The 23909-nt window shown below is 39.5% G+C and overlaps 2 protein-coding genes across 4 annotated transcripts in view; one reads left to right on the top strand and one right to left on the bottom strand.

The window, feature by feature from the left end:
• ikbkb (inhibitor of nuclear factor kappa B kinase subunit beta) lies at positions 1-21252 on the top strand. Its single transcript, XM_042420915.1, has 22 exons — positions 1-214; positions 2363-2484; positions 4557-4651; positions 9175-9295; positions 10007-10076; positions 12346-12434; positions 13628-13717; positions 13794-13918; positions 14504-14611; positions 14707-14836; positions 15219-15413; positions 15516-15630; positions 16016-16139; positions 16298-16449; positions 16718-16779; positions 16886-16986; positions 17322-17371; positions 17470-17569; positions 18619-18766; positions 19100-19197; positions 19492-19585; positions 19736-21252. The coding sequence occupies exons 2-22, from the start codon at positions 2380-2382 to the stop codon at positions 19793-19795; spliced, it is 2232 nt and encodes a 743-aa protein (XP_042276849.1). The 5' UTR covers positions 1-214; positions 2363-2379; the 3' UTR covers positions 19796-21252.
• The window catches only part of vdac3 (voltage-dependent anion channel 3), a 9422-nt gene continuing 6709 nt past the window's right edge, over positions 21197-23909 (bottom strand). For all 3 annotated transcript variants that reach the window (XM_042420921.1, XM_042420919.1, XM_042420920.1), the window contains 4 exons: positions 23579-23806; positions 23219-23369; positions 22386-22443; positions 21197-22300 (listed from right to left, as the gene is read on the bottom strand). In XM_042420921.1, the coding sequence (XP_042276855.1) occupies positions 22209-22300; positions 22386-22443; positions 23219-23369; positions 23579-23806 (529 nt within the window). In that variant the 3' untranslated portion in view covers positions 21197-22208. The remainder of the gene's footprint in view (positions 22301-22385; positions 22444-23218; positions 23370-23578; positions 23807-23909) is intronic.

The following is a 23909-nucleotide window of genomic DNA, read 5'->3' on the forward strand; positions in this document are numbered from 1 at the left end:
ACTCTGCCTCCCGTGGGCGGGTCCCGGCAGGTTTACAGGAAACATGAGTATGAGGAAGTACAAGTTTTTGAGATTTGTTTTGTCGCCAGATTCTCAGAACTAGAGCGTTCAAAGTTTTAAACTCGGTAAAAAAAAAAAAAGAGCGGATCCACACTGTGTTCAAAGACACTCAGGTGTGAAAGAGTGTGAATGAACGCTGGCTACGAAGTCTAAGGTAGGATTTAGTTAAAATAACAAGTTAAGTTGGGGCGCTTATGTGCATGAAAAGTACCATCCGTACAGAGAGAAGTACATCGTAATACACTGTAATAACCTTAGAAAACAGGAAATGTAATACTGAAAGTATGCACAAACTAAAGCGTTTGTGCATAAATCCTATTAATTTCTTTATAAGCCGAGAGGTGAGATCAATATTCACAGTAGAGCATGAAGTCAACGTGTTGACTGAACGGCCTGGAGTCTGTGGGATACTTACTGTATATATAGCTACTAATGATTTGTAATAGAATATAAAGTAAATATAAAGAATGCATTGATTCCTAGCTGTTATATTGATCTGTGTGAGATGACCTGTTGCAAAAAGGAACATTAAACCATATTTATACAATCAGAGTTAAGTTTGGAGAGTTTCTGATGCATGAATAGTTGCTATTTGACAAACCAAATATCAATAGTAAATAAAACGTGAACACAAATAATGATAATAATGATATATCACACAAACTTTCTAAATTACATCAAACATACCTTTGGCAATTCTTCACTGCAGCTTCTTATCAGCCAACATACAGAAGAGGGACAAATGAAAGGACAAACTGGTACAGGTCTGAGTGCTTGACCCCTACAGTGAGGGGATCTGGTGGCTCTGTTCTCTGGGGGGTCCACTTGTCCCCTTAGAGGGAAGGGTCACTGCAAATTACTACAAAGTTGTTCTGAGTGATCACCTTTAACCCATGATGAAACATTTCTATCCTGATGGGAGTGGTCTCTTCCAGGATAACAATACCCCAGTTCACAGGATACAAGGGGTCACTGAATGGTTTGATGAGCATGAAAATGAGCTGAATCATATGCTATGGCCTTCACAGTCACCAGATCTCAACCCAGTTGAACATCTATGGGAGATTTTGGACTGGCATGTTAGACAGTGCTCTCCACCACCATCATCAAAACACCAAATGAGGGAATATCTTTTTGAAGAGTGGTGTTCATCCCTCCAGAAAAGTTCAGAGACTTATACAATCAATGCCGAGGCTGAGGAACACCATTCTTCCTTCTAAGGGGACAAGTGGACCCAAAGCATGCCAGCAAAATGCCACCCACAGCATAACAGAGCCACCAGATCCCCTCACTGTGGGGGTCAAGCATTCAGACCTGTACTGGTTTCTCCTTTAATTTGTCACCTATATATATGTAGATGACAATATCTGGGCTGCAGTTAACAGGACGGCTTTTTCATCTTAACTTATTTTCTTTATGTTATGTGTTTTATGTTTTTAATGCTGTAGCACTTTGAGATTCACTGCAAAAGAAAAGTGCCGTACAAATTAAATGCATTATTAATTTCTCAATTGATTCTCAACATTTTGTCTATTAAATGACAGTAAATAAAGAAAAATGCCAGTTATAATTTCTTAAGTGTGATGTCCTCAAATGTCTTGTTTTGTCTGATAAATCCTCACATTTTGAGAAGCTGCAACAAGTAAATGTTGTTGCGACAAGGGCATGGTAAAATTTTAAAATGAACATGCTAAAAGTCAGGTGTACATGATAACGTTAGCATGTTAACATATACATTTTATGCATGTTAAAATGCTACCATTAGAACAGCATTGTACTGAGTTTTATATATGTTTTTTATCAACTTTGGTAACTTTAGAAGCTAATTATGCTCAAAGCAGCACAGCCTAAGTACATGTGAGGCTGAAAAAACAAAGCTTTGACAGAAAATTTGACCAAATTCTGACAAAGTAGAGCTGCCTGATGAGCTTATTCTGAGATAAGGCTGGATATCATGTTAATATTTTATTCTAATGTTAATATGATATCAGAGTTTCTCTGCCAATACCATACCAAAACCTTTTTTTCTGAGCCAAAGTTCTCAAATTTTAAATGTTCTCTGAACACATAAAGCCCTAGAACAAGTTTTATACTCAGCACTTGTCTGAGATGTCTCAGTGAATTCAGTACTCCATCAGAGCTGCTTGTCAGATGGTTTTGGCAAGCAGTAATAATAGAAATAGTAAAGTTATCTCCATTTTTCATCCATCCAATGTTAAGAGTATTTCACAGGATTGCTAGCATGTCTGAAGACACCAAGTCTTACTGAGTTAAACGTTGTGTGTGTTTTTGTTGGGTGTAGGACCAGCTGAAGCGGCCATGAATCGAGTCCCCCTGAAGCAGCAGCAGAGCTGTGGGTCCTGGGAGCTGAAGGAGCGGCTTGGGACTGGAGGTTTTGGGAATGTCACAAGATGGCAAAATAAGGTACACAACCCCCATGCTTTTAACACGCGGTTACGTTTTTACTCTCCCTTTGGGGAAATTTGTTTTTATTTGTGGCTGTGGGATAGTAGTAATAGTTTTAAAAGCCTCCAAAAACAGGATGTTTATAACAGATATATACATAGACTATAAACATTTGAGCATCCTCAGCACTCGGAAGGAAGATAACCTGTTGACTGTTCCTGTAAATGTTAATATCAACATCACCATTAGTGCAATTAAAATAACATCAAAATGAAAATGGAAAATGCAGCAACACACTCTGATTGCACATGAGGAATGTCACAGTGAGTTCGGTTTGCTTAGCCTAAACCTCTCTGAGTTGATGAAAAGCAGCACACTGAATCTGTTTGTATTGATATTTGGTGTTATTTGTGTTTGTTACATATGAGATATGGTGTTTTTAGTTTTGGTGGTTTTTTTTACCTTCTCGGTTTTTGCAATTAGCATGACAGGAAGCAGTCCTCTTTGTGCAGCTGTTACAGTAGAAATTGTGTCTATTGTAATGATTTCACTCCTAGTCACAGGATGAGAGCATTATAGAGTAGCATCCTAAATGAGCGAACACCACGGGGACATGAACACACCCGCTTAGTGGACCTTCCTCTTCCTCTCTGTACGACTGTATGACTTCAGTTGTATTACTCACCTTCACTGTAGTACAGCACTTGAGAATATGATCCTTTGGGAATCTTTTCTCTTTTAGTTTCAAATATTAAAGATTTTTACATAAACACTTCTCAACACCTGGAGTAAATTAAACAGGAAGCATCCGGTTGCTGCTCCCTTGGTGCCACACTTACGGCCATTGTGATTTCTTGCAGAGTGCAAGTTTCAGAGTGACAATGTGTGAAACACACATCATCGTTTGTTTACATTCATAATACCCACAGACTTTGGTGAGAAACACCTGTATGGTGTATAACATTTAAAAAATACATCATTTCAAGTGTCTTTGAGAATTGAATGGCAATTAACAAAGTTGTCATATAATTTAATTCTGCTGCTGTTTACAGTAATCATGTCATGTAGGAAGTCATGTTCAAGATTAAACGATCTGTTTTTTAACGTTTTAATGGCAGTGAAGGAGTACTGATCATCGATGCCAATGCAGACCAGGCTGTAGGAGGCAATGGGAGTGACAGAAGCGGGAAATGATTTCACTGAAGAGGGCACTGTTGATGATTAAACTTCCTCTGTAGGAGATTTCCCGTCTCCCTGTATTAATGACAATACTGTGGGTTATTATTAGATTGTAGGTCACATTATGGGAAGCAGGGAGGCTGTGTTTTCCTTGATGATGCCATGAGAAACAGGCAGTGAGATCTCATCAGTATGTGTTTGGTGCTCAGTGGGCCTTTTTTATCGTTCGTTATCATTTTTTAGCATAAATTGTCTACTGTAAGGCCATTTACAGAAGAAATAAAGGGATTAATGCCAATTGGCCAAGTGTCACATACACTAGACTGTAGTCAAGCTTTTAGAAGTTATAAAAGTTTCTTTAATTTGCATTATCAACATCGTAATGAAGAAGAATTGTTTCAGTGTTTGCATGTTTACTGATATCTTTTTTCACAGCAGACATTTGACTTGTTTTTGTATGAAAAGCACAGGTGCTACTAGTAACTTAAACAATGGCTCTGTTCTATTTAAGTCTCCCAGTGAGTCATAGCAATGTGGTGGTGAGCCGGCGTGCAAACGACCCTGAGACTGAGACACCTAAATGGGATTCAGCCACCATTAATTTTATTATTTAAACCTGTGCTCTTCTACTGTGACATGTCAAAACGTCTTCTGCGAAAAAAAGCTTATTTTATGATGGAAATTATTGTAAATAACTAACATCACTGCAAAATGCAAATATACAAATTTAAGGCCTACTAATAAAATAATATTGAAAAGTTGCCCCCACTAATTTGCCTTGTAGTGTTTTAAACCTTAATTTACAATCTATTTATCAACTTTAATTTGAATTCCCAATCAAATGCTTATAGATAATGTCTCTAATGTGTGTGTGTGTGTGTCTGTCTGTGTGTGTGTGTGTGTGCTTTCAGGACACAGAGGAGCAGGTTGCTATAAAACAGTGCCGTCAGGAGCTGAGTGAGAGAAATAAAGAGCGATGGTGTTTGGAGATCCAGATCATGAAGAGGTCAGTTTCACTCATTTTCATGCATCAACCTGCTTGGAGGCTTCAAGATACGTAATGAAGCTGCCTTAAAGGGGGCGTGTCATGCACATTTACGGGTCTTTATTCATATTTTAGGGCTCTACTGATATCTTGGCATGATTTACAGTTCAGGAAACTCCTTCTTTATCTTATACTGGCTCTTTATGGAGCCCCTCAGTTCAGCCTCTGAAACAGGCCGTTTTAGCTCCTGTCTCTTTAAGCCCCCCCCTCCCGATGAACTCTGTTCTGATTGGTTAGCTTCCAGAAGCTCCAGAGTCTATGTAAACAAACAGTAGAAGCAGGATTTCACTTCTTTTTCTTGTTCTTTACTGAAAATGGGAACTTCTCAAATACTTTCATACATGTTCAAGCCCGAATCTGAACTGAAATATACAAGTGGACAAAGTGAACAACCGTAGCAACAAAGGCTACGGAACAGACAGCCGTTTGTGGACATGTGCAATCTGATGTCATCACAGGAGAAAGTAGAGGGAACATTGCAAACCGAGCGTTCAGAGCAGGTTGAAGCCTGGGCTTTTGACTTGCAGTAGAGCCCTGCTCAGGACTGTTTTCTTAATCCCGCTCCCACTGGATTTCTGCTGACCATTACCACCCGCTCTCGCAATGTGTGTCCACTCCCGCCCTCACCCGCAAACATTCTGACCATTCACGCCCGCACAACAGTGTTTTATTGATTTTGTGTCTTCTCCCATCCCCGCAGGGAAAACACGTTATTTTACTGTCTAATATTAATAAAGAGATGCATACCTGTTGGTAATCACGTAGCAAAATTACATTCCAGTGCATAATTATATCCATACTAGTGCAATAATTAGTTATTCTATAAGTATACCTGTTCTACGGCAAAAATATATTGTATTTATTTATTTATTCGACTTATTATTTCAGAACATGTGTTGTTGGCTGTGGTTGTTTGTTTTGCTGAGGTTATTTGATTTTGTTTAGTTTCTCTGTGTCTTTTAACGCACTGATCAGGAGTAGTGCTCCTAATGATGATGGCATGCAACTTGACGCAAGCTTACAACTCCTCCGTTACCTCCTAGCACAAAGAGCACAAAAGTAGTAATAACCCGCGGTTTCGCATAATGCAATACGTTCTCATTGTTTGGTGATCATGATGACAACATACAGTCAGACATTTATTTACCGTAAGAGGATGTGACGGCAATTAATTCAGGCTCTATTGCAGAAATTTTGCAATAGAGCCTTTTCAACTTCCAAAATTAGACATCAGATGGGATTGGCTCCAGATCTGTATGACCTTTTTTGCCTTCATGGAACAATGGGTGCTTTTCTCCAAGCTGTATGGGAGTGTCGTGACGCGTTATTATACGTAGTTATTGAGAAACAACTAACTGGAGCACAGATTGCAATTAAACTACCTCTTACAATTGACTCATTTCTCATTCTTTAAGTACAAACAAAAGATCTGGCTGGTTTGCTTGACAGCTGCCAAGAAGATGGGGAGTGGGTGGCGGAGGTGTTCCTCACATTTCGTCATATTTCAAAGGAAACAGTTGTGTTTATTCATTTTACCTGTTACAGTATATTTCCCTTACCTTATCATTGACACTCTTGATAAGGCGTCACATTAGGTGGTCTTATGTTAGTGTCTCTGCAGTACTGAACAAACTTGATCAGAATATCTTTCAATCAATCAGCAGAGATTCATTTTGTAATATGCAGGGAGTGAAAAAGACCTGATTTCCAAACTGTTTTGTTCGGTTTTATGAAAGGAAGAGTTCACAAATCTGTCTTAAAACAATAGTCAGGTGCCCAAATAACATTGAAATAGGTTTTTCTTCACATAATCATTCCTATCCCAAACAACAGTCAGATGCCCATTCCTCATTCCTCCTGTTCATACTGGCCATTAGAAGATCCTTTCATAATGCACTTACAATGTAAGTGATGGGGGCCAAAATCCACAGTCCTCCGTCTGTGCAAAAAGTATTTAAAAGTTTATCTTAAGCTAATATGAAGCTTCAGCGTCCAAATGAGTCAAATCAAGTAGATATCTTTCAACATTACAGTCTTTTTAGTGCCAAAGTTCCTCTTTTTGTTACTAAACTTCCGCCGCAGCTCAACAGGGAAACACAAAGAGGGAATTTGATGCTAAAAAGACTGTAAATGTGGCAGGTATCCACTTGTTATGACTAACTCAGACTGCTGAAGCCTCACATAAGCTTCAGATAAACTTTTAAATGCATTTTGCACACAAATGACTGTGTGGACACACTGTGGATTTTGGCCTCCATCACTTACATTGAAAGCACATTTGAAGGGAATCTTTTAATAGCCAGTATGAACAGGAGGAATGATTACAGCGAGGAAAACCTCTTTCAGAGTTCATATGGGCATCTGACTGTTGTTTTTAGACAGACTTGAACAACTGTGAATCCGTCATTTAATCATCTGACCTGAGATTCATGATTTTAGTTTTCCACAGTGATGCATCTTGATTTATATGACACATTTGTTCTTCAAGTCTGCTGAAGAAATCGGTAATTTCCCAGTTTGTTTTTGTCGTTGAAACTCGTTGGACGTTGCCTTGAAGCTTTTAGGCAAGTGAAACAAGTTTTGGTTTGACATGTGACTCAGTGTGGCACATTCCATGACAAGCTGTGTGCTGATGAGTTTGACATTTGACTTTTATGCAGCCATTGCTTTTCTGAAAATACAAAAACTAAATTTGTATCCTGAAATAGTGCAAATCACATTAAGGACATTAAATATTTAAATACTTATAACAACATGGAACTTTGGGTTATTTTGGTCATTCGGTGGTTATTTCTGACGGGCTAATGTGTCACCTCTGCTTTGCTCCACTTTGGTGTATGTTTCATTCCCACGCGTCTGTGTTTCCTAATTACACTTTCATTTTGACTGAGTTGGATGGCCCATTGTGCCAGTTTTGATTGTTTGTGAGTTGCGAAATGTGTGTACGTGTGTGTGTTAGTGTTTTGTCATTTGCTGGTACAATCTCGAAAATAAAACCATTTCTTTCCCTGTCCCAGTTTAACAAGTGTGTTGTTTTCAGACAGACGTGGTCATGACCACAAACCTCTCATGCACCCACGCTCAACTTGTGGAAAAACCACAGGGCATGGGGACACATACAAGTCAACCTACCATTATACTATTACAGCCACTTAACACAGATGTACACATGCACAAATACTGAAAAACACATCAATTTCACAATGTTTTTGAGCTCGTACACATGTTTATAGAGCTGGTATTACCATTTACTTTTTAAATTTCTTGGTTGCTGAATGTTGTAGTCGAACTTTACTGTAAGAAAATTAAAATACTGCAATGCAATCTCATGCAGGTTCACTAGTTCATCTTACACGCTCCGACACTTTCTTTTTCACATCAGTCTCACAATATGACTACACTGCGATCATTTAGGTTTGTTAAAGAGGCCACTAATGTGTCTAAGCACTTTGATATGCAATAAAACAAACACGTTAATGAATTAATAACCTTTCAGCTTGTTATTCTATTGCTGACTACTATCTCCTGCTATTGCAGCTGTTACAACACTGATTACACTTTCTGCAATGTTGTGGTTACAGTGTAAACCATTTTCCTGGTAATTTTTCTAGTATCTGTTTGAGTTTGTTATCTTTATATTTCTCCTTTGCTTTTGTAGACAGAGCCTGACCGTCAGGAACAGGTTGTTTCAATCAGAGTTACAAAACTGTAAAAAAAATGGGAAACAGTGACGTCAAAAGTAATAGAGACAAAGAGGGAGTAGAGGAGTGAAATTGATTTGTGATGAAATAAGAATTATGTATACTTTGGATGAATAGGTTTGTATATAATTGTGAAAGTGTGTAATATTAGATAAAATTGTTGGCACTGCGATGGTGATAAGCTGTAAGAAAACAGAGATTAAAGGCTGCATCTCTGATTGCAGGAAAAATTGATAAATTATGTTACAGTTGGTCCAGGTCAGGTTCCCAACCTGGGGGTGGGGACCCATCGGGGTGTCACAAGAAAAATCTGAGGGGTCATGAGAGGACTTTGCTGGACAAAATCATATTTATTTTTTCAGACTTTGCTCTTGCATTTGCTTTTTTCTTATGAGTTACTGGATGATTTTACATCTTCAGGCCTCTATAACCTATTCAAACAAAAGAAAAATAAATCACTTAAAGGTTGATATATACAACCAGAGTTGCAAGTAGATGTTTTTTTAATGGATCTCAAGCCAAAAAAAGTTGGGAACCACAGGTCTAGATCTAGATTTTAAAATTTTGCAGTGATTTTCTTTAATCATCATATCAATTTCAACATCAGTTTCAGTGGACTGTATTACAGCTCTGACCAAGTGCAGCACAAACTACCTCCTTTATACATCTCTGGCATCTATTATGGCAGCCCTTTGCATTTTGATTAGATTATGTATCAATTCATATCCCAGTAATGATAAAGATGCTGCCCCGCTAACTGTCTGCTCGTCTTTACTTCCTCAGGTTGGATCATGTTAATGTGGTCGCAGCGAGGGAGGTTCCTGAGGGAATGCAGAAACTCGTGGCCACCAATGACCTGCCACTGCTGGCCATGGAGTACTGCCAGGGAGGGGATCTGAGAAAGGTACAAGTCTGTGTGTTTGTGTGTGTATGTGTGTGTTGGTGTGAATGTGTTTAGGACACTGGACAAGAGCCCAGAGACCTTTGAGGGGGGCCACCCCTCAAAGGCAATGGTAGGGGAAACACTGGAACCCAACCAAGTATGCAGCCTGAGGCGATAGACAGTATTGGCACCAGGCAGCCATCAGAAGAGGAAAATGCCAACCATCACAAACCACAATGTCATAAAAATTTTAAAGCATCCCAGATGGTCAAAAACTAAGCAGATTAAGTGGTTACTGGTGACAGAAAAAAGAAAAACAGCACCATCCTCTTTTGTCATGCCTGCCACAAGTTTCCAGCAGTGGAACAAATTAAATATTTTGTTAAAAGTGAAACAAATCAAAACCTTAACCACAAAAGTATTTATTTGTAAATTTCCAAAACTTTTTTAGTTTCTTAAAATATCTCCCGAAAAATGTCTTGTAAAAAAAGTCCTGACAGAGTGAGAGAGAGAGAGAGTACAATCTGAGTCTGTTCATGACCTCCAATGAATGTCAGATCCCTCAGAAACATAATGCACTCAATGGACGGAAAACAGCTGTTTTAGATTAAAAGATTAAAAGAGGACATACTCTAAGAGGACGGATTAATATGAAACAAGCTCTGTGTTGATCTTTCTTCTCTGTGTTTACGTTAAGCAAGTATCAAATGTCTTTGCTTGTGCTCTCTGCAGTATCTGAACCTCTTGGAGAACTGCTGTGGAATGAGGGAGGGCTCCGTTTTGATTCTGCTACGAGACATTTGTGAGTATCCTGTCCCAATCTCCACCTGCAATGTGACTATTGTAAAGTTTTAACTCGTGGATGTGAGAATGACAGATTTATTATGTGATTGATTATGTGATTGAATGAGCTGGCAGCGTGATTAGTTTCCTCTATTACGGAGAAGGTGGTGTGACGGGTATCATGATGTCACCGATGAACCTAGACCACAAATCTTAGTCACCATGGCGATAACTCACACTGGGGCAGAAGCATACGTCAGCGATCGGACACTCGCATTCTCTCTCACAAGCATAATGTAGGAACAGTCGCATCAACTTTCACTATGTGTCTCACTGTATAAACAAATTCAAGAGAGGAAACGTATGGTATGGAGCACAGTATATCGAGTGTGGCGAGAAGAATAGCAAAAACCCACACACACACATGTGACACATGTGGACACACACTTCCACAGAAACTCCTTTTCCTGTGACCCATTGGTGGGCATTTCCTGATAATGAGTGATCCCTTCAAACTGCTTCACCAGCTAGGGTAAAGAAACAAGCATGCACACCCACACCCACAAACTCTCTGTCTCTATCACACACACACACGCACACACACACACACACACAGAGTTACGCGCCCAAAGGTTATGATTTCCGCTGGGTTGAACATTCATTGCCAGCAAACACACTAGTCACACTTTGACGCACAATTTAATTGACCTAATCACATAATCAGTCAAACGTTAACTTCATGTTGTACACATTAAACGCTACAGCATTTTTACAGTCATAGTTTTATGAGTCTTACTAAAGAGCGACTTCACAACAGCCGAAAATCTTGCGCTTGCTGACCTCCAAATGGCCTGATCTCTCACCTTCCTGCAGTGAGATAGAAGTGTACTCCAGGGGAGTGTCAGTACATCATGACATCACTGTCCGGTGTGGCACATTTTGCTCAGTTAGTGTCATGTGAACAAAGGAAATTTTGTCACACGGTGACAGGTGGAAACTGGAATGCTGTATGACATTAGATGTAACAACATCGGGCAAATGATAAGGACTCTGGATAATAGACTCAGTGAACACAGAAACAGATGATATCAGATGTTTTAAAGGCTATAAAATGTAATATAGTCATAATCTTATTCTCTTATCAGTTTTATTAAAGAGCCCATCAGTGACGTTGGGTGTTGTCACCTGAAACTTTCAATCAGAGAAACACTGCTTTTCAGCTTGGTGTAAAGTTACTCTTTAAGGATATCCGGTGTATTTGCACTATTGACATCCTTTAATTTAGTCGTGCTTGTGGTTTGAATAAATCAGTCAACTAAAATACTCCTACGGTTTCCTTCTTGAGCAGCCTGTAGCGGGAAGAACATGTTGCCGCCAGCTGTTCTCTCTGGACTTGACTGAGCTTGTTTTTACTACAGGAGATAGAAAAGTTTATCTCACCTTAAATAATAATACAAATGAAAATAGTATAATGTCTACGTGCTGCTTTAATGTTTATCATTTGAACATGAAAGTTTGGAAAAATCTTTCACTTAACTAACTTTTTTTCGCTTTCAGAGCTTCAGAGCTCACGGCCGTCCTCAGTGGAGGGAGTTTGCTCGGTTGTCATCATGTGAACAAAATTATGGAAATTCAGTCACATGATAACAGTTAGAAAGCTGGAGTGGTGTATGATATCACACACAAGATAATCAGTCAAATGATAATGACTCAATTAAGACAGAAGACAGACGACATCACGTGACAGAAGTTCCATATTTAGGTCACATGATGACAAACGAGCTAGTGTAACATATGCCTCTTGCATGTTACATTAAATACATTAGTTGTGCTTTAAATGGTCACTATGTCTAACAGCAAAATCTTTTAATGTAGAATATATATTCAATAGTTGTGTGGTGTACATATTTGTGTTATTTTCATTATTTTATGCTGTTATCTTATATTTAATATTTAATACTTGGCTACATAGTATCCAAGGTAACGATGCAGCTATAAACTGTGAGGCTAATATAGTCCCCCGTTACACTAGCTCAATGAAAACTGAGGTAACTCCGTCCACCGCAGAGGTGGACGGAGTTACCTCAGATGTGATTGAAAGCTCCAGAATAGCTTGTCAAACTCTGGTTGTATATCAGAGTAAGCCGTAAATCTTTTCCAGGTTTTATAATGAATGACTGAATGAATTTTGATTTCGTGTCAGACTGTACCAACTCTAGTTCTAAACTGGTCTTTTCCCCTGTTTCTTCTTCCTCTTCTTCTACCGTATATCTTCTTTCCTCTCTCAGCATCGGCTCTAACCTACCTCCATAAGAAGAGAATCATCCACAGAGATCTGAAACCCGAAAACATTGTGCTGCAGCAGGGCGAGAAGAGAGTGAGTTAAACACCCCCTGAACCATCTTGTTATGACAAATATACCCAAACCACAACAAAGAGATCATACACAGGCAATTTGTCTTTATGTGGGTTGTGTGGGATAAGTCTCTCTCTCACATCCATATATTGCTGCGCTGAATATTTAATGTGGAAAACTCAATCCTTCAACTTATGCCTGCAAACTTACATGGAGCTTTTGGGCTTGCTTTGCTCTTACCTTCCTCTCTTTGGGCCCCTCTTTGTTTTGTTATGTTATATAACAAATCACAACATGTCTCCCTCCAGCCTGTAACGGCATGCAGGAAAATGAAGAACATATATAACTGAGGCCAGACATATTAAAGAGGTTATATAATGCATGTTTATGCACACCCCTGTGTGTATAGAAACTGAACCCAACAAACTTAAGCAGTCAAGTTTATATTTTTCGTGATCACTTGTTTTTGTCTACAGAAACATATCCAATATACTGACAAATGGGGTGATAAAGAAGAATGTACACAATGAGAAGTTGGCAAGATGGGTGCATGAATGCTAGCTGGAGGACTGTCTCCTATTGAGTAAGATCGTGGCTGATAAGACACAAGACAACATCAGTTAAAAGACTCTGACACTCATTTATGAACTGAAGTTGCAAAAATACACCATATGCAAAATGCAACGGAAAAGCATATCAACAGTAAAACTGACAGTCAAGCTGATCTCAGAAAACCAAGATATCTTGAAAAAAGAGAGAAAAAACTGCTGAGAAATTGCGATTGACTTTGGAGCTTGAAGTGTTCTTCTGGAGCTCTACAATGAAACTGATTGGAGCTGAAAAATGCTGGAAAAAACTATCCAGATGAAACTATTTGATCAAGATGTCTCGCTGATTATAATGGGGTTTACTACAAGAGGATAATGAGGATTTGATAGCTAAAGAAGATCTGTTGCATGAAGGCCTTGTCTGATGTGATCCTGTTGCCACAGATTCCAAATAGTTCTTATGTATATCTGGGTTTGGTTTTTAATGAAAATTTGTGCTTTACAGAGGGAATAAAAGTAATGGCAGAATCAGCAGAATTGCATCAGAAGTTGATTTCTGCTCATGTGTTCCTGAATCTTCCAGGATTTAAGTTATAAAATAGTTATTATAGGATAAAATTATACCAATAACATCTTTTTTCTTCTCACTCTCATACCTAATCTTAGTTGATCCACAAGATCATAGATCTCGGCTATGCTAAAGAGCTGGACCAGAGCAGCCTTTGCACGTCATTTGTGGGAACACTGCAGTACTTGGTAAGTGACAAATTTCCACCTGACTTTCCTTGTTGTACTCTTGACGGTTACAGCTGAACTTACTTCCATGTTTCAGGCTCCAGAGCTCATTGAGAGGCAGAAGTACACGGTCACTGTGGACTATTGGAGCTTTGGGACTTTGGTGTTTGAGTGTATTACAGGATTTCGCCCCTTCTTACCAACCTGGCAACCAGTTCTCTGGTAGTACAACCTTTTACAACTTCCTTTATCTGAACCAAGTGAATGATTTGTTCAAATCATGGGGGGGCTGACGTCATGTTTTTCCAATGTTCTTTCCTGAATAACGATGAAACGTGTTCAAATTTCTGAGATCTCTTCTTCTTTTTTATGGGTTTGGCACCTCTTTAGTCTAGCTGTTGCAAAATAATCTGAACAGTGATGTTTTTGAATGTTAAGCAATGATAAGCTTGATTCCAGATAAGTGTTATTGTTACGTGACTTGATCTTAACACACGAGAAATATATAAATAAACAATGCATCACAAAGAATTGCAGGATACGTGGCTTGTGCCAAGCTCAGTGAACCTTGTTTCGTTTGATAATATGATTTATGAAATATGTGACACTCTGGGGGGCCTGTGTTACAAAGCGGAAAATGACCCTCCCATTATTGCAGAAATGCAGGTTCAGTTCCCGGCACGTAACCGGAGGAATTTACAATGATACATTTATAGGATAAGATGGGAAAAAAACATTACATACATTTACAAATGGAAAAAGTTAAAAGGGGTTTCCTTTCATATAATCCATCTCCATCCTTTTTAGGCACAATAAACTGAGATTGAAGCAAGATGATGACATCGTTGTCTATGAGGATCTGGCGGGGGAAGTCCGCTATTCCAAACATCTGCCGCAGCCCAACAACCTCAACAGGTGATTTTATCTGTGACAGACACACACGTACACATATGAACGCTCTCTCCTCACTTTTATGATCTCAGTCTAACTTGTCAACTGGGTTTCAACAGTCTGTTGTTAGAGAAGCTGGAGAGGTGGCTGCAGCTGATGCTGAAGTGGTCTCCTCAGGAGAGAGGCAAAGACCCCGAAGCCACACCCAGCAACTGCTTCTCCCAGCTGGAGATCATACTGCAGCTCAAGGTTAGATTGTTTGTTTGTTCATTTATTTGCATGAATATTGAAATAGAAGATAAAATATAAAAAGTCAGATAAAAATTAAGTTAAAACACAAGGAAATATACATACAATCACAAGAGATGTGCAGGCAGAGCCAAAAAGCCAAAAGGATCATTCAGTTTGTCCTCCATGTGGACACATAGTCTGTCTGTTTTTGCCAAACAATGAGGACACTATATGCAAAGACAACATTTTAACTTTCAAAGTTTTTTACACGAGTGTTTTGAATTCGATTAAATTTGAAGGAATGATGCATCTTTTTTGATTGGCTTTATTTTGGGAGGATGGCTGCTTTTATGTTCTTTCTTCAGTGTGCTCAACCAAATTTCTTCTTACTTCCCCTCAGCTGGTTCATGTCCTGAACATGATGTCCGCTAAGATCCTGACATACTCAGTCTCGGATGACGAGACTGTTGCTGACCTGCAGCTGAGGATCGAAAAAGACACCAACATCCCTGCGGCCAACCAGGAGCTGCTGCTGGAGGCAGGATTAGCCTTGGAGCCTCATGGACTGGCCACGCAGTGCGCCATAGATTACACAGTAATATCTAACATCAACACCTCACACACAAAACTGGTACAGAATATCCAACAACATAGTGTGATAATGCACTGAGTTATAATATTATGTTTGTGTTGACAGGAGATAGACGGGCGACGGACAGACTTGCCTCTGGTCTTCCTGTTTGATCGCTCCTCTTGCAGTTATGAGCCCCAGTTTGCACCTCGAATCCTCCCTGAAAACATCCGCTTTGTCCGTGAGTTAACAACTACTCATCTTCAGTGCTGTTTATCTTTCTTTTTCTCAGTTAATTTCATTGGAAACTGCCTTATCGGTTAAAACACTATTGCCTTACAACTATTAAGTATGCATCACCGATGTGTGTGTGTTTAAACCACACGCACACATTGGTGATATAATGAGAAAACAAACATTGTGCTGCTACAAATGTTTTAGAACAAAATGTGAAATGTTTTTGCTTTATGTGAACCACAGTTTTTTTATGCTTGTACTGAAAAGCTGAAATGCTTCCAGGTTTTAAGACTACAAACTTTCATCCTCAGTTGAATAGAAGGAAAAAATAATATTAAACATCCTTTTTTCTTTTCTTATTATGTGTTTTGTCTTTTTCTTTCTAACAGAAACGGACCCTAAGCACCTCCTGGCTTACAGCCCCCTGAGGAGGACTTGCGGCCAGGCATGGCACACAATCCGCTCCCTGAAGGAAGACTGGCAAAGACTGCAGCAGGGACAGAAAGCTGCCATGTAGGACACACACACACGCACACACACACACACACACACACACACACACACACACACACACACACACACACACACACACACACACACACACGCACATACAGATATATACTGTCTGAAACACACATTTATCAACACATTTCTTGTCCTCTTTCTTTCAGCATGAGCCTACTGAGACACAACTCTTCACTGTCCAAACAGAAAATTGAGATGGTGTCTATGTACCAGAGACTCATGGCCAAGCTGGACTTCTTCACCACCAGCCTTCACATAGATATGGATAAATACCAGGAGCAGACAGCCACCGGGATCGGTACTGTGTTACAAAATCATATCGGTAGATAGTAAACGACTAAAGGAAGTTGACACTACACCTGCATTCACTCAGTTTTTGTAGCTGTCATGACTTTATGTCATGAAATCTGAAATGAGATTGCAGATTTGAAATAAAGAATCTGTCATACATTTATAGCTTAATTTGGATGTTTTATCTCAGGTGGAAAATGCACAAAAAATGTATCCAGATTTGAATGTGTAGAACAACTCAGTTTGACTAATGACAGTCTTTTTACATCCTCTAGCCTCTGAGAAACTCCTGGGCGTGTGGAGAGAGATGGAGCAGACTGCTGTGAGCTGTGGTCAGGTAGACTCACGTGTGTGTGTGTGTGTGTGTGTGTGTGTGTGTGTGTGTGTGTAAGGTTTATTCAGATGTGCCTAAAAAAGACTGAAACCCATATGTGTGTGTCCAGGCCAAGGTGAGTGAACTGGAGGAGGAGATGATGCAGCTACAGCCAGACATAGTGGATGTGCAGAGACAGCCATGGAGGAGCGGGGAGGCGCTGGACACACTGTAAGTCTGAAGCAAACTTAATAGTAAAAACAATAAAAACAACAGTAAACAAACAGTAAACAGGTCTATTGATTGATTAATATATTATAAAATAAAACATAGAGGTCCATCAACCATTTGACAAGATGGAGACAGGCATTCATTTCCTGACATCAACAAAATAAACAAAATAATGACTAAACATAGATGATTGAATCTTAAGAACAAACAATTTATAAAATATTTTTAGGAAGTACTCAAGATCACATCAAATAAGACAGCAAATTTCATTGAAGAAAAGGTTTAACACAAAATACTGCTTCTTGAACTGCTCTCCTCCCCTCTATGATCCTCAGTGAAGGAAAGGCCATGGAGCTGTTCCGCAAACTGAGAGAGAAACCCAGAGGTTTGGATTTTTCATGCATCTTTTCACTTGTTACTTAACACTCGTCATGGTGTGTCTGTGTGAAAATAAACCTACTTTTATGTCCTTCCCCTGCTCAGACCAGCGGTGCTCAGGGGACAGTCAGGAGGTGGTGCGTTTGGTGGTTCAGGCTGTGCAGTTCTACGAGAGGAAGCTCAGAGACTTCTACACACACCTCAGGTACTCGCACACAACACACTATACACACTATACAGTTTAACTCCAGTACAAGATCATGTACAGTAGAACAGGGCACACGTTACATTGCAGAAATCATACGAGGAAGAATAACTCTTAAAATATATCCTTGTGAATCCTGAGCAGCTCTGTGGAATGTGTCTATCTGCATAAAAACTGAAGCAAACAGGAAATACTTTTCTTTTCCTGTCAATGCACAGTATTTTGAACTCCCTGTACTACCAACACAGTTATCACGCAACCTTGTTGTTGTCAGTTGTCAGATGACGCGGACGTTTGGAAGTCCTTAACATGGATTCTTTCCGATCGTTCCCACTCATTTGACAAGTCAAGTCAAGTTGACTTTATTGTCATTATGCAAGCATGAACAAGAACGAAACCGCATTTGCATCGACCTCAAACGGTAGATTTGTATTCAAAGAAAAGCATGAAATGTTACTGTGACATCTGTGAACGTGATTAGCTGTCACGGTGCTTTTTCTGCCAAGATTAGTCATAATGTCTGTTGAGAAGTCTCTGACAGAGAAGAGGTATATTTGGAAAAAACTAAAGTGAAAACACCTGTGCTGGTGGATCACTGCTGTGTGGGGGCTGAAATTACTTAATTACATTTACTATAAATGTGATGGCTACGTATACAGCAAAACATTTACAACCCTTAATGAATGGCATGCCAACATTTATAACTTTAGATTTGATGGCTTATTATAAAGTGTAAAAAGTCACAAACCTTTATTAGTGAAAGCTTTTCATTTTTTTACACAAAGTCATCAGGTCTGCAGTTATAAATGTTCCTCTAGATTAGAAGGTAGAGGATCAAATAACCTTTTAGAGGTTTAAATGTGTGTTCACAACATGTTTTTTCATTTATTTTTTATTTCCGTATTGCAACAATTTATTATTTTAACTTACTTTTAACCTACTAGTCGTCCATAAAAGATGATTTATTAGAAACTCGTACAGACAGTAGTGACAAGCGTGTGTGTGTCTGTGTGTGTGTGTGTGTGTGTGCGTGGGTGGGTATTTTGCAGTAAAACAGCGTTATGCCGTCAGCGCGTGATGGAGCTGCTGCCAAAGGTTGAAGGTGTGGTGCAGAGAATGGCAGAGAGCGAACAAGTCCTGATGAGTCTGCAGGAAAAACGACAGAGAGAGCTGTGGAACCTGCTCAAAGTCGCCTGTGTGAGGAAACACGAACTGCACACAGACACTGAATATAATTAGATATTATGAATTTGGTTTCCATAAACTATAATCACAGAACAGCAGCATGTCTGCACATGAAGACAATTTCTCTTTGATTGAATATATTTAATGTAATTCTCAAGCACATCTGTTTCTGTTCCAACGTAATTCATTTGAAATATCTTCTCTAATTGAAAATAGTTTAGATGTTAAAAATCCAAATACCAAAAGCTTAGTTGTTAATAATTTGTTTCTTCATATCATCCGGAGCAAACAGATGACGTATACTGTGTTAATTAAGATTAAAGTGCATCCTCTTTTCTTCTGTAGAGTAAAGTTCGCAGCCCGGTAAGTGGGAGTCCTGATGGATTACGAACCCCTTCTTCAGTACCGCCTCTACTGACGCCCAGACACAGTTTACAGCAGTTGTGAGTGCACACACACACACACACACAGTGTTGTTCTCACTGAGGGTCCAAGGCTCATCCATTCACGCCCAAACTGTCACGAAAACACATAACTTCCCAACATCATTATTTTGTTATTTAACAAGCTGGGGGAGTTTTCTTTGTATACTGATGATGATGATGACTTTAGGCTTGCCTTAACACGCTCCGCCGCCAACCTTTCAGAGGTCACAAAAACATTTTCTGTACATACATAGATTAATTTATCAGAAACGTGACTAACATGCACATGAATCGCTTTGGGTGCGTCTGCAGTGATGAGTCTCTTGTGGAGGAGAGCAGGACATTCGAGAGTCGTCTCCAGAGTTTGCTGCATGACACCATCCAGGAATCAGACAGCAGTATGGAGGTAATGTACATAATCACACTCCCTCACATCAAACTGCAAAGTCCTCTCTTCTCCTGCTCTCACACTGCCATGCAGCTGCCTTTTTCTGAGCTATGTGTGATGACTATTATTACTTAAGGCTAAAAACACCACCCGTTGTTTTTGTCCTAGATGCTGAGGGAGTGGACGTGGCTGCGTGGAAGCCAGAGTTTTTCCAGTGACCTCTCGTAAATTGGGATCCAGTGTTTGCTTACTCGCTGTACTCTACTGCCTCTGTGTGGATGGGATGTCGAACTACATTGAGGTTGTGTTGGCAGCTGTTCTGTGGATGTCACCGTTTATGAGCTAGTGATAGCTGCTGGCAGATATTTGCTTTGTGAGATTAGGCAGTGAAGGTAAACATACTCACGAGTCCTGTCTGACTTTGTAAAACAGAAAAATTATATCCAGTCTGTAGAGCACTGAAGCAAAGTCTCTGATTGTGATAAATATCAGAGAAATGAAATAAAGCAAGATTATTTATTTACCAAACTGTAGTTTCAACAAAACAGGTAATGCTTTTAGGTAAAAATTGTACTTCATCATGCCCAGATCAAAAGAAACCTGTTTTTAAAATCTCAAACATAATTTCTGTGCTACCAAAATGTTATGTCGCTTTGTGTCATATGGGACTTCTATCAGGATCATATTTTATTTTTAAGATGCATGTACATCCAGCACAAGTAAAAAAATTGGGTTTCAGTTATATTCTGAAGATGTCTTGGACTTGAATTGTGCACCTAAATGTAAATGTTTTCTATATATGTCTCGTTGGACCATCATTTGTTATCACAAATTTTAATTTAGTAAGACAATCATTAATGGGAGGCTACCGCTATATGCCGAATGACTGTATGAATGTGATTATTTTTTTATTTAGGTGGACACAATAACAGTAACACCTGTACAATATGATGCGTTCCAGTAGCCCTGCAGTAAATACCGCTTTGTTTGGACGTTATGACATTAAATCAGAGGAAAGACAAAACAAACAGAAAATCTCACCAGTATCTGATGATTTATATAGGTGATGTACAATCTAAAACCTGATTTTGAAACATTTCATTTAACCGAGACAATGAAACATTAAGACACAAAACTGGGTCAGATATTGTAGCTAAAGTGTGGAAACTGCTACAAAGGTGATTAACTCCGTTTTAATAATTTGCTCTGTCCGTTATATGTGAATCAGTGTGTGCTGGATATCATTACTACCGCTTCACGACTTCATGATTTGGCTCCTAAGCTGCACCTCTTGGAGATAATGTACTCGTCTTAATCCCAACTATTGGAACAAACCTTTACTGCATATAGATTATATACACAAAGTGATGGGAGATGTTACATGTTGTGCCTGTGATATTCTGTTGTCTATATGTGTATTGAATGTTTGATAGCTGTTAAGACTGCAATAGTGTCAGAAAATAGACATTTCATGATTTTTAAACAAAGTTGAATTTTGTATCTTGAACACAGTGTTTTATTGTACTAATTTGACTACTTTCTGTTTTTCTGGGAATGATGTCAACCAAAAAAGAAAAAAAAAAAAAACACCAGAAAAAATACATGACTCGTACAGATGAATGCTGATGATAGTGTTTGACATTTCTTTATTCCATTAATTCAATAAAATCAGTTTGAGGTCCTAACTGTTGGCTAACTTTCCTATACAAAGCACAGCACAGGTAAAGTGAGATGTAGTGGTAAAGGTTGAACAGGTACAGGACACAAAACGAGACAAAGAGGTGACACAGAAATCCAAATTGCCATCGGCCCCTTTTTTTTTAACCAAACAGGAACCTGAAAAATAGACATTTAGGCAACTGAAGGTTCACAGCTCATAACTGTGTTACTGAGGTTAAACGGTGGAATCAAAGTCTGAGAAGGATCAGCTACTCTTTGTCTGTTGTACTGAAGTCTCTTCAGCTTTTACTGCATCCGTTTACAGTCGCTGTACTTGTCAATGTGACAACGAAAAGTCAAAAACTTCCCTCTAGCCTTGAAAGCATGCAACAAAACCACGATCTACCGGAACACGCATCCTCTAATAATCTAATTATTCTGTCTAAAACCCAAATATATCTGAACAAACTGAGCTGACCACGCAGTCAAAAATAAATCTGGTGCTTTAAATCTCATTTTCAGAAAGAATACAGACATATTTGAGACACAAATGCTATAGTGAGAGTGCACTGGTGATAAGTAGCACATTATTTGGAAAAAATGGATGACTTGGCATGACTTTGCTACTGACAGCTCTGTTGTTTTGCTGTATTCTGATAGTAATTACTCCAAAGTTGGTTGTGGAATCTGTAAATAATGGGAAATGTAAAAGTAACTAACACAAAATTATGCTTGATTCCTTTTAAAATAACAGTACTGGAGGTCTTGGGGTTGCAAGGTTAAGGCCAAAGAATGTGTGTGCGGACTGTGTGTGCGGACTGTGTCTGCGTGCACGTATCTGTGTGCGTGTGTGTGTAGGACTCAGAGGGAAGATGTGTTTAAGTGTCGCTGAGTGGACCTTTGAGGTGTTGTCACATTTGGGCTCTTTATTCTTCTCCTATGTTGCTTTCCTCTCTTCCTGTCTGTCCTCACGCCAAAATCTTTATGCCTCCAGCTCGAAACCCATGCCGACCTTGTGTCCGCCGCCGTTGACGTTCTTCCCGTCAACCAGAGCTGAGAGAGTGAGCTTCACTCCTGCGGGGGGAGATTATGTATCAGCTATGCCATGTCTATGCACTGTTATAGAAAACAGCAACAAAGAAACAAGTGATAAACTAACCTGGCCTGAGGGTTTGTGTGTATCCAACTCCAACGAGGCAGGCGTTGTTAACTTTGGCCTGTGAGGAGAAACAAAACACCATGAACATTTGAGCTAAACATGGACACAGCATTAAATCATAAAATCAAAACAAAAAGAGGGAATTTGGCACTAAAAAGACTGTAACTTTGGAAGATATTGACTTGATTTGACTAATTTGGACGGCTGAAGCCTCATTTTATCTTCAAATAAACTTTTAAATACATTTTTGCACAGATTGAGGCTTGTGGATTTTGTCCCCCATCACTTACATTGTAAGTGCATTACGGAGGGATTTTCTAATGGTCAGAATGAACAGGAGGAATGATTATGGCAAGAAAAACATGTCAATGTTTGTTTGGGCACCTGACTATTGTTTTAGGACCTATCCTTTAAGACACTTGACAGACATGAACTGGGATGCAGTTACATAATTTGTACCATACATATATACAGATATATCAGTCTGAGGTCAGAAGCTACAGGGGAGTTACCTGATAGCTTAACAGTAAGTAAAGCTGACTGAAATGTGTTTTGTTTTATTTCTCTTTTCCCTGTTCCCTGTCCCATTTTGGAATGTCTGGAATTCTTAAAGGGAAATTTTGCCACGTTTTGTGTGGATGTCCAATCAGCTGTGATGGTAAATGTAGTCAACTGAAGCATTAAATTCCTCAGTGTGTGCAGCCTCTGACACCCAACCTCCAAATGCACTCTGGCTCGAATAAAGAGTTTTCACACTATATCCCTAATTGAGATAGCAAGAGATAAGGTTGAAAATCGGAGAAATGGTCCTGTAACACTAGTCCAGTTCTTACAGACAGAGAGGCGTCCTTATCCAGCTGGTATTTGGCTCCAATTCCAAATCGTGTGTTGTTGCTTCCGGCTGTCCAGGCCAAGTGGACCGCTGTCTCCATGTTGCTGTTCACCTTTTGGTAAATGGAGCCACCAAACTCTGTGCCGTCGTTACTGAAATACAGCAGCAAAACACACTGTAAGAACTGAGAGAAACACAAAAAGCAGAGTTCAGGCTGAACTTAATGTTTTCTTCTGGAGAAATGCTTCCTGTCCCATTGCTGCCATCATCATCACATCCCTTTGAGGCATTTCTGTAATTATTGGCTACATAAACAAAATTGCCTTTGCTTGACTTTCTTCACTGAGATGTAGTAACTCACACGTTGGTGTGAAGCTGGAAGTCACCAGCCTTGTAGCCCAGGGCGAAGTTGTTCTGGGTGAGCTTAGATTTGGCAGTGTCAAAAGCCAGCTGGTAGCCAGCCAGCCAGCCCTCGTAACCCAGCACAGCAGCCGCGTGGACGGTGGGACCGGCCATGTCGAAGTCCAGGTCGCAGCCCACGTTGACAAAGTCACGCTTGTAGGCGGTCTTCAGTTTGGCACTCTTCTTGCTACAGAAGATCACAAGGAAAGGAATAAGAAAGTAGATAGCAAAAGTACACTGCATTATTGATATACTGATAATGTACTGTGCATCTGTATTGATTGTTTATT

Source organism: Thunnus maccoyii, chromosome 9, assembly GCF_910596095.1.
Source record: "Thunnus maccoyii chromosome 9, fThuMac1.1, whole genome shotgun sequence".
In the NCBI taxonomy this organism is placed as follows: domain Eukaryota; kingdom Metazoa; phylum Chordata; class Actinopteri; order Scombriformes; family Scombridae; genus Thunnus; species Thunnus maccoyii.